The sequence below is a fragment of the Mercenaria mercenaria genome, unplaced genomic scaffold, assembly GCF_021730395.1.
Source record: "Mercenaria mercenaria strain notata unplaced genomic scaffold, MADL_Memer_1 contig_5089, whole genome shotgun sequence".
In the NCBI taxonomy this organism is placed as follows: domain Eukaryota; kingdom Metazoa; phylum Mollusca; class Bivalvia; order Venerida; family Veneridae; genus Mercenaria; species Mercenaria mercenaria.
Window position 1 is genome coordinate 1,511 of NW_026463373.1, and position 12,336 is coordinate 13,846.

The 12,336-nt window shown below is 35.3% G+C and overlaps 1 protein-coding gene across 1 annotated transcript; it reads right to left on the reverse strand.

Moving 5' to 3' along the window:
* Positions 1-1,460: 1,460 nt before the first annotated feature.
* On the reverse strand, positions 1,461-12,010 carry LOC128554515 (HEAT repeat-containing protein 3-like; the record flags this gene model as incomplete). The annotated part of the gene is given in 9 exon segments (XM_053535788.1): positions 1,461-1,506; positions 2,159-2,258; positions 3,203-3,423; positions 4,147-4,278; positions 4,512-4,621; positions 6,530-6,630; positions 7,543-7,630; positions 9,564-9,736; positions 11,741-12,010. Coding segments are annotated over 9 exon segments (1,112 nt in total), but the record flags the coding sequence as incomplete, so codon positions are not given.
* Positions 12,011-12,336: the final 326 nt, after the last annotated feature.

Here is a 12,336-nt window from a genome sequence, read left to right on the forward strand (position 1 = left end):
GTGCGGACAAGCTTTGTGACAGACACACACACAGACACACAGAGACTGGAGTAAATCAATATGTCTCCCACACCACTGTGTGGTGGGAGACATAAATATAGCTCGGGAATATATGACAGGTGCTTCCTGGAACTAGAAAGCAGGTCACTGATAAAATGTGCTACTGTGAACTCAACGAAAATAGAACTGTGTATTTTTTAAATCAGGATGATCAGGAAGGGGTAAAATTTTGAGAAAATGGTGATTTGAAAGATGAGTTTATCTTATTTATTTTTTAAATATGCCTGTTTTTGTTAGACTGTCAAGAACACATGATGCCAGGATATATCTCCAAAACTAATGAAGATACTGATCTGAAATTTCATTTATGTCAACAGATTTATTTGGCAGATCCTTCTTTTGTTCACTTACAATATTTTTTCTTTTTAATTACTTCCCTTTTACGTTACTATAAATAGCTTATTTTTAGTAACTTTTTTATTATTGGCCGTAGGGAAAAACCGAGACCACTTTTCTGTGGTACAACATGGATGGTACCTCCAATTTGTAGGTGTATTTTGACATATCTATACCTTGTAAGAATTTTTTTTTCTTTTTGGTTAAATTTCTTCCTTTTGTTGTTCCTGTCCTTTGGACTTAGATATTTTTTCTGAGGATCTTCTTGTCCTCAAGTGCAATTATAACAGGTGAGCGATATAGGGCCATCATGGCCCTCTTGTTGACAAATATTTTCTGTGCATATCCTAAAATCATGTGAGTTTTGAATGATTAAGAATGCCTGTTATTTATGTTACCTTTTTGACATATAAAGCTATGTAGTTCAGTTGATACACACAATGACATATCTTACTTTCAACACTGCCAAAAGACACATATGCCATGTGTAGTTCCGTGGATACACAAAATAGAAATACCTGTATATCTTACCTTTTCAACAATTTCACAAGACACATATACTTTGTGTAGACAATAAATAAAATTCTTTCTTTTTCAACAATTCCACATGCTACTTATGCAGTGTGTAGCTCTGTGGATATAGACAATACATAAAATTCTACTTTTTCAACAATTCCACATGACACATATGTAGTGTGTTGTTCTTTGGATACACACAATTTTCAACAATTGCACATTACACATATGCAGTGTGTTTTTCTGCTGATACACACAATACATAAAATTCTTACTTTTTCAACAATTCCACATGACACATATGCAGTGTGTAGTTCAGTGGATACACAAAATAGAAATACATGTATATCTTACCTTTTCAACAATTCCACATGACACATATGCAGTGTGTAGTTCAGTGGATACACAAAAAAGAAATACATGTATATCTTACCTTTTCAACAATTCCACATGACACATATGCAGTGTGTAGCTCTGTGGATACACACAATGGGACAACAGAACTATCCCCGTCTGTTATATCTTCCTCCATTGGTGTCTCAGCACACTCTTCTGTACTGGATTCGCTGCTGTTTAAATCTTCCCATTCCTCATCTGTATAATCAATCCATTATTGACATGGCTTTTATAAGTGAGATTTTGTTTATAATTTGCGAATTTTGTGTGTCCAGGTTTAAGCATCTTTTTCAATAACTTTTCAGTCATATAAATGACTGTGTCTCTATGCAGCAGTGAGCACAATGCTCAACATTATAGTGCTGTCTCACTGGAATATGATACTGCAGACAGGTGACATGATGCCCCATCCAGTCACATTATACTGATACCAGGCTGACCAGTCCCAGAACTATCCTCTTAGTGCCAAGCGAGGAAGGTACTAGTACCATTTTTCACATCTTTGGTACGACACCTCCAGAAAGCATACCAACAACCACCACTAAGCTACCAATGTGGTACAAAGAATATAAGTACTCTGATTTTTACTTTTTGGAGGTATCTGACTAAGAATTATAATATCGTGCTAAAATTGACGTATAACTTGTATCTAAAGATTGCAAAATAAATTCATGGAAAAACTTCTTATGGCCATACTGGATCAAACAGTAGTTGCATTGTCCTCAGTTCATCATTAAATAGAATATTAGTCTCAGGGTTAGAAACTACAACATTCATTTATGAATTGTTGTCCTCTAATAAAAGACTTTACAAAGCAGATCTTCAGACAAAAACAAGAGTATAAACCTACCATCAGAACAACATAAATTTGCAACCACCTCCAGTGCCACTTTCTGTGCTTTTAACAGATTCTTTATATCACACAGTCTCTTCTCCTCCAGTGTTGCTGCCTATATAGATAAAGCAAAACATACAAGTAGAGAGTAAATGACTTTGCATCACTGCACTTTTTGATAAGAAAAAGATCCTTCTTCATTTATTAATTTGCATATTTCCTAAAAACGTTTTGCTATTTTAATAATATGTCTGTCACTTATAGTTATAGCACAGCTGAACTTTATCTGAAGCAACTAATTTTCATATTGCCATAAAAAAAGTTGTTTTTGCAAAAACCATGAAATGTCAGGCCCACGAAATTATATTCTTAACTATGTTTCAAAATGATTAATGGCACTACCCATTATGCTATTAATTGTAAACTAGATGTGTGTCCATAGAACACAGGTGCTTCCCCCACCCCCCTCTCCTGTCATTATACATGGTTTCATAACTCTAAGTGTAATAGTTTTTAAAATGTATTATGTATTAACACAAACTTTTAAGCACTCTATGCGCATCCTTCACTAAGTGAAGGACCATAACTCTGGTCTGGTTCAGTGAAATCCTAAACAGAAAATCAGGTGAGAAACTTCACATGCTTTATAACATTCCCCTCATGTTTTATGTCTCTTACGTTAAATACTTTTTGAGATACATGTGACACAAACTTGAATGCCCTTTTTGCATATTTTTGACAATCAAAGACCATAATTAAGACCCCTGGTGCACAACTTCCTGTGCTGAATAACAATTCTTTGAGGTTTGATCACTGGGTCAAATACTTTATGTGAAATGCACAAATTCAGACGAACGGACTGGGGGACAGTTGGACAAGGGCAACTCTAAGTGTACATAAACTGGCTTTATTTTAATGAATCATTATTCCATTTACTGCTTCATTTATATCTATTTCCAATTTTGAAACTGTTTTAGATCCCTTACCTTAAACTTTTAAAACATAAAAAGAACACCACCTGATAAATGATGTTAATGGAACCTCAAGTTTTAAACTTACATTGTTTTGTTTTAGAACATCTTTGTCAGTATCAGTTTCTGTTCCTGCACTGACATCACTGGTATCTGTGGTAGCTGGTGTGTCAGTCATGTCACTGTCCTGAACAGTCAACATGGCAGCAACATTCACAGCTAGAACATCTGACATGGTGGTTACAATAGGGACAACTAGGTCACCGCGTGCTGTTGTCAGCCGACTCCCTTCCAGATTCACAAGCACACCTGCTCAAATATAATTGTACAATTCATAAGATTTAATAAAACTGAATTTTAATACAATGTATGACCCATAACTATAAATGACATAATTCCATGGGGATTTTTCTCAAACTGGGAAATCAAGATTCATTTGTATGTTCTTAAAGTTATCTCCAGAGATGTTGAAACTGACAGAAAAAAGAAAAATTTGGTGATTGCTGCGACAGTTTCTTTAAAAACAAGAATTACATGTATATACTTTCTATCTGATGCTGCTTTGATTATACCAAAGTAAACACGTCTTATTCTTGATACTGCCAAATCAGTTTGTATGTTATGTAATGGGACTCACTTAACCAACCAAATTTTCCTGAATTTTTCTCTCAGAGTAACTGGCAAAATCTTTGGATGAATTAAGAGGAGTAAGTGGCAATTTCTCCTGATCAATCTGAGGTGTAACTGGCAATTTCTTCTGCTCAATAAGAGGAGTAACTGGCAATTTCTCCTGATAAATCTGAGGTGTAACTGGCAATTTCTTCTGATCAATCAGACATGAAAGTGGCAATCTCTCCTGATCTGTTAAAAGGACTTACTCACAACTTCTCCTGATCAATCAGACGTGTAACTGGAAACTTTTCCTACCTCTAGTCTTCTACTCTCCACCTACTGAGCTATCCATGCCAGCTTTCTCAATTGTTAAAATGACACCTGCACCCCAGTTATTAAAAACCTTCATATAAAACTTACCTGAGGCAAGTGTCTTCATCAGCACTCTTGTAGAAGAGTCAGTAGACTTGGACATAATCCTGTGAACACATTCTACTAAGTCCGGTCTGCACATAGCAGTATTATCTTCTGTTACTGTATATAAAAACTCCACTGAAATGATAAAGATACTTCAGACTATAATTATACTTCTCAATTATGTTATAGTAATATACAACCTCCTACAAGCTAGTGTTAATCTGTTTGTAAAGTTAACTTTACAACTTGCTAGTAAGAACTTTCAATTTTGAATACTTTCAGAGCATTCATAAACCATTCAGACAGAGTAGTTATAATTGTCAGGTTATATCCATCTAAAAACACAATTAGTCCTAACTAAAACCTACCAACAGCCAATTTAAGATCCTCAGTGCTACATTCTGAGTCCAGTATAGTACAGATCACAGGAATCAGCTGCCCATTACTGAATGTTGTCACTGCTTGTGTACAGTTTTCACTTGAAAAGAAAATATACATTGTATAAATACTGATATTTCAAAATATAAATTAACCTTTAGCTTGCTGCTGGAAAGTGATTCTGCCTTTGCAAACAGGGCAGACCAAGATCAGCCTGCACGTCAATGCAGGCTGATCATGGTCTGCACTGTCTGCTATTTAGTCAGTAAATTTTCAGTGAACACCCACTTTGAATAATAAATGGCACTGCCCAAACAAGTGATAGACCAGTTCATTTTAGGAATTTAGCAGGGTAAAGGTAAAATTACAGAAACATTGTACTCCTATGACATTGTGTTTGGATAGTCTTCTTCATTCTGAGAAATTACAAATTAATATTAAATGTGAATTGAACTTAAAAGGAAAGCTGACAAAAAGTTTAATCAAAATGCTATTTTCCTCTTTTACTGACACAAAATAATTTACCTTAAACCTGCTAAATTTCTAAAATGGACTGGTCCATCCTTCAATTTGGGCAATACCATTTATTTTTCGAAGGGGTGTTCACTGAAAATTTACAGACTGAACAGCAAACAGTGCAGACCATGATCAGCCTGCAAGGATGTGCAGGCTGATCTTGGTCTGCACTGATTGCAAAGGCAGAATCACTTGCCGTCAGCAGGCTAAAGTCTTTAAAAAATAACATCAAATGTGAACTGAACTTAAAAGGGTGACTGATAAAACTAGATGCCCACGGGCAACATGTCGAGCCCGTTAGCTGTCAAAAGGACTGGGAGTTGCATACGACACTCTGTCTCATTGAGGCAAACATTTATGCCAAATAAAAAAAAAGATTGCAAAAAGTTACAATATAAGTTATTTGTAGTAACAACAAAGGGAAGTAAATCTTAAAAAAAAAATTCTAAGTCCACACAAAAATCCTTTCCAGTAGAGATAGGTCAAAATACACCTCAAAATTCGATGTAACATGCATGTTGTTCTACAGAAAAGTGGTCTTCATTTTTCCCTACAACCAGTAATAAAAAAAGTTACAATATAAGCTATTTATAGTAACAAGAAAGGGAAGTAATTCTAGGTTCTTGTGCATGACACTCCGTCTCATGATGGTGAACAACTGTGCCAAGTTACATTAAAATACCTCTATGCATGAAAAAGAAATGCTCCAGACAAAGTCATTCTTGTATCTGACCTTTGACCTCTAAGTGTGACCTTGACCTTAGACCTAAGGGCCTGGTTCTTGCGTATGACACTCCGTCTCGTGGTGGTGAACTTTTGTGCCAAGTTACATCAAAATCCAACCATGCATGAAGAAGAAATGCTCCGGACAAAGTTGTCATTCTTGTATCCTTTGACCTCTAAGTAAGACCTTGACTTTAGACCTAGGGACCTGATTCTTGTGCACGACACTTCGTCTCATGATGGTGAACAATTGTGCTAAGTTACATCAAAATCCCTCCATGCATGAAGAAGAAATGCTCTGGACAAAGTCATTATTGAATTTGACCTTTGACCTCTAAGTGTGACCTTGAACTTTGAGATAGGAACCTGGGGTTTGCGCAAGACACTCAGTTTCATTGAGGTTAACATTCATGCCAAATATATACAAGATTGCTCCATGCATGTCAAAGCTATGGTCAGGACAAACAAATCCGGACGGACGCACGCACGGACGCACGCATGCACACACGCTCGCACATACACCGAACAGCCATTTGGAAAACTATGTCTTCGCTTCCGCAAGCGGGCTCGACAAAAATACAATTCCACTGATTACTTGACACACATAATTAAGCAATTCAACTCTACCAAACTTTACCGATGAAATGAAAAATTCTAAATTTATAACTTAAGTTAATAGATCTGTTATAGGATAAATTCAAATTAAATGATAGAATATTCTGGCACTCTATATAATTTAAAAGATTTTTTTTTTTCTCCAAAATCTCACCACAGATTCTGCAGCAGATAGAATGCATGAGCGTATGTTTCACATATCATTGTCTTCCTCCGCTGTGTCTCCTTCTCTGAAAACTGGTCTCCACTTCCAAACTAAAAGTATCAACTGAAACATGTAAACTGTCTTCCACTGAAACGCTTGTTCCTACAGACTGGGTCTGTTTGTATCTTTCATTTGCAATTATCATAAAGAGCCCTATCTGTGGTGGTATGAACTTGAAACTAAAAGCATCTTCATATTATCCAAACAAAAACTGAGACAGGCACATTAAAACATGATACAACAAAACTGGTACTCAGACTATTTTAATATGGTATGTGTACAATATTTTTATTAACTGGTAGTATATAAGAAGGTATGATTGACTGCAGACAACTAGATCTGTTTCCACAGGACAATGGTGCCACCCCCCACTTCTGTCACTGTACTGCAGTCAAATGTTATTTGCTGACAATGCAAGACTAAGTAAAATTTCATATTCATGGGAGGTGATGGGGGTATGAATACCACAAAACATCATCAAGAAACACTGAAAGAGTATTTTTTTCATTTCTTTTCTGTATGTGTATGGGATGTAGGGAGGAGAATGATGAGAGCATGGGTAAATCCCAAATAAAACACTGACTACACAACTTCACATGCTGAAAAACATTTCTATTAAGTTTCATGTCTGAGAAAAACGTGAAACAAACTTTATGCATATTTTTGACTAAGTCAAGGGTCATATCTCTTGTACGGCTGAGTGAAATTGCTACTAAAACCATTCACATCATAAGTTAAATGATATTCCTATAAAGTTTCAAGACCCCAGGTCAAATACTTTTTGGGATACCTGTGACATAAACTTTTAGGTACTTAATGCATATTTTTGACAAAGTCAAGGGCCATAACCCTTTAAAAATGTTTTATAGCGTCATGCTGTAAGAAGAATTTCTCTTAACCTTAGGATTCTGGAAACGGTATTTTGTTTAACATTTATACATGGATATATAAAGAATACTTACTTGTTGTACAAGTGCCAGCACTGGAGTGAGTACATCTTTAGCTACCATCTCTTCACATACAGTCACCTCTCCATCAACACTTAGGTTTCTGTCAAACACATATTTGTTATAATGATTACTTAACACTTCCTGCAACATACTTAAAATATATCATATTTCAAACATATACAATGTCATTGTAATGATGTCCTGTCTACTGACCAAATTTGAATCCCACCCATTAAATTTCTTCTACCGATTATTTCATTATAAATGTCACGTTTATCTGATAATAAAATGCCTAAATTATGATTTACAGTAGTTGAACAAGAGTGCCAGTTGTCACAAACTACACCCGTCAGATGAAAACTGTTCCACTTAGAGAGCGGACAAGGCTAAATTCGCAGTTTTTCTAGTAATTCAAGGGCCATAATCCAAGAGTGTCTGGGACGATTTGGGTGGTTATTGAACTTGGCCAAGATATTATGCCCACAAACATTGTCAGCAAGTTTGGTAAAGAGCGGATGAAAACTGTTTGACTTAGAGAGCGGATATGCTTTGGATGCTCACCGCCTGCCCGCCACGGGTGTTCACACAATACGCCCTGCTCTTTCAGGGACAGGCATATAACAAGAGGTGTCAGATGACAGCGCGCTCAACTATTCGAAGAATTGATTGAAGAATGGGGTCAAAATATTTCCACAGATTTTCAGACTAAACAAAACAATGGATTAAACAAAAAATGTTCCTGTATTTGTGGATTTCGATTAGTCTTGCACTAAATGGCAATGTGTGACCATGATGGCAAATATGTTAAGTTATATGTTAGGCAAAACATGGACTTATATGAAAAATTTAACTAATTTCCAAGTCCAAAAAGGGCCATAATTCAGTCAAAATAGTTGACAGAGTTATGTACTCTTGCCTACAGATGGAAATCATGTTGATAAACTAGTGTTAAAAGTTTCAAAGCCACAGTTCAAATAGTTTTGACAAAACGCTGACTTGTTAAAAAAAAACGGAACAAATTTCAAAGTCCAAAAAGGGCCATAATTCAGTCAAAATAGTTGTCAGAGTTATGTACTCTTGCCTACAGATGGAAATCATAATGGTAAACAAGTGTTTAAAGTTTAAAAGCCATATGTCAAATAGTCTTGACAAAACATGGACATATACAAAACAGAACCAATTTCCAAGTTCAAAAAGGGCCATAATTCAGCCAAAAAAGATGAGAGAGTTACGTACTCTTGCCTATTGATAGAGACTATTATACTGAACAAGATATAAAAGTTTCAAAGCCATATGTCAAACACTTTACATAAAATATAAACTGGTACGAAAAACTTAACCAAGATTTCTAAGTCAAAAGGGGCCATAATTCAGTCAAAATGCTTGATGGAGTTATGTACTCTTGCTTACAACTGGACATTGTGATGGTAAACAAGTGTTGAAAGTTTCAAAGCTTTATCTCAAAAGACTTTGTCAAAATGTGGACTGGTACGAAAAACTTAACCAAGATTTCTAAGTCAAAAAGGGGCCATAATTCAACCAAAATGCTTGATGGAGTTATGTACTCTTGCCTACAACTGGACATGGTGATGGTAAACAAGTGTTGAAAGTTTCAAAGCTTTATCTCAAAAGACTTTGTCAAAATATGAACTGGTACGAAAAACTTAACCAAGATTTCTAAGTCAAAAGGGGTCATAATTCAGTCAAACTGCTTGATGGAGTTACGTACTCTTGCCTATAACTGGACATGGTGATGGTAAACAAGTGTTGAAAGTTTCAAAGCTTTATCTCAAAAGACTTTGTCAAAATGTGGACTGGTACGAAAAACTTAACCAGGGTGTGACGCCAACGCCGACACCGTGGTGAGTAGGATAGCTCTACTTATTCTTCAAATAGTCGAGCTAAAAATGAAAGGATTCTTTGCAAACAAATGAGCTGTTTCATCATACCAGTGATTTTATATAGTTAATATTTTATCAAGTTTAGATTCCCTTCTTTCACAGCAAATGCTATCTATGCCTCATGTGCCTTACCTTAGAGCACCAAGAGCCCTGTGGCGTATATCCCAGCTATGATCTAACACCAGGGGGCCAAGTATCTTGATCACATTGAGCTTTAGGAAGGCTGCCAGTGTACCAGGATGTGACGCCAGCCCAGCTATAGCTGTACAAGCACATTCTCTATTCTCTTCATTAGGACTTTGCAACTGGAAAATATCACAAATAATTCAAAGCCATCAGACTGCAGTTTTGAACTAAATATAAATACAGTTATAACTGCAGGTGTGATTGATACCCCATACTGTGAAATCATTAATATTCGTGGGGTACTAATTTTCATGGATTTCATGGTTGAGTCAATCTATGAAATTAAATCCCAACGAACAAGAAAAAAATCCAATTAATTTTATGTTAAAAGTTTAAATCAACAAACACATATCCCCACGAAATTGCCATTTTGACCAAAACCATGAAATTTCATGCCCACGAAATTAAATGATTTTACAGCATATGCCGCTATACAACAAAGTATGACACATCTGTTTGAAAGCTAAGTGATGTTACATTTTCTCTCAAAACTCAGATCCAGTATGTTTTAATTACTCATAATAGGTACAGACTTTGGGTTATATTATAACTTAATGGAATGCAACCATTAGAAATATGAAATAACATCAGTATTTAAAGGTTATGGAAGCTAGAAGTAATCTGGAAGGAAAAATGAATAAAATACAGATGTATTTATAGACTTGTAGGTTATGTATTTCAACAAGTTTACATAATATCAGATTTTTTTCTAAATTAGTCCCTAGGAAATGTAACTTGACACATAGTTAATAGTCATATACTAGTCAGACACTGGTTATACTTTCTGGTAAGATTTCTCTATGTCAGAGATTCATTCCAGTGTACGGATGCATAACATTATGACAAATCTATTGCTGCATGTGCTTAACATTTTTAGCTAAGTACTTTCAAATTTGCTTGTTTGTTTTTCACTTAAGTACCTTTCTCTAGTACTTTTCTCTAGAGAATCAACAGAAATCTTGAAGTTACAAATGTATCTGGTTCTTGAATCTGGGAAAGTAAATACTTGAGGTTTGGCCAATATTTCAGAGCTGCTTAAAATTTTCAGTTTAATATCCCGCTGCAATTTGTGTTTATCCTGCAGTTTCTTATTAGTCAAAATTCACTGCCTGGATTTTCAACATTAAAAGCTGCATAGAACTGCTATTTCAGACAATGATCTACAGGTAGTATATTAAACAAAAGCTAACATAATACAGGATATTACTGTAACTGTGAGAGAATAAAAGCTAAAACACTTTCGCCTATATACAAGGCTGAAGTCGTGTCCGTGAGGCTGGGGAACATTCAACAGTTACATCATAAATAAATGCCATGCCCGAATTGTTGCTCGTGGAAGCAAACTGAATTCAGAAAATTAAGACTCTTGAAACGTTCTGTTTTGTTCTGAATCTAATCTTACTTGTGATTTCTTTGTGCCTTTGACTAGCGTTTTTGTTTGACTGCTGACTTCTGTTTTTGTCAGCAGCCGAAGTTCTAAGAACAAATTTGTCCTAAACTGTGAAAATTGTTCACATTACGGTTTATATTTGTCAAATTACTGTGTGCAAATTCATGCAAGACCGAGACCAATTAAGAGCTAATCAGAACTTGGAGAGTGACGCTAAATTAAGACGCAATTGCAAGTCTATATATATAAGTTCTTCTCATTTGAAGCAACAGCATTACTAAATTTAATTATTCTTCATTTTTTTTCAATTTATAACTGAAAATGTATTGTCCACGGACAACGGAATGAAAAAATGCACTTGCACACCGTCAAAAAGTCCTGATAAGTCGGACATAGCAATTCCACATCCATTCATACTGCAATCTGGACTCAAATGTCGGAACCCTAGCTAGTTGTAACAATAGTTGCATTTTGTATTCTGCAATGTGTTATATACCTTACTGCACATTTTTCTCACACTTAGACATTTTGGTTTCCATATTCAGGTCTAGGATTTTGTTGTTTTTACAGATATTCTATATATAAATGGACAATCCATAAATTTAAAGATTTTTCAGTCTATAAATAATTAGTCCAAGACATAAAGTCACATCAATTAACCCACTTAACACTGAAGCTGATATAAGAAATCATTTTATGTAGAAAACATCAACCATATGAAATTAAAATATACTTTTTCAACTATTGTTTGTAGAGTTGCAGAGTGTACATCTTCTCCTTGAAGTTCTATCTCCGCCTCGCATTCCCCAACGCTTGGAAGTCCAGTTGGGCGAGGTTTGGGAGCTGAAAACTTCTTTTTCTTAACTTTACCCATTGCTTAAATGTATTAGCATTTTATGGAAGTGTATGACCCACTGACACCCTTCAAATCTAGAAATAATTGACAGGATCCTGAATCAAAGTTTTAGAATGACACATGAGTTATGGGCGCAGACATATTTGATTTAGACTAATTCCTGTACGGAGATTTTCAAAAATCGTCATCGTCATCATGTTGCTCTATTTCAATTTCATCGGAACTAGCATGATTTTCAAACTGTAGGTCTACTATTATATTATTGTAACATAGAGTTATGAATAAAAGATTTTAAAATTAGAGCACTATATAGATTTATATGACAGCGCAGTCTTTACAGTAGATCATCTATACACTCAGCTCGATCTTTTATAGATAAGCTCGCAACACAAATGTTTGGTTATAATAGCATAACGTACATGACATGCGTTATCTTATTTCAATACTTTGCGATTAGAACTTAACTTTTCATT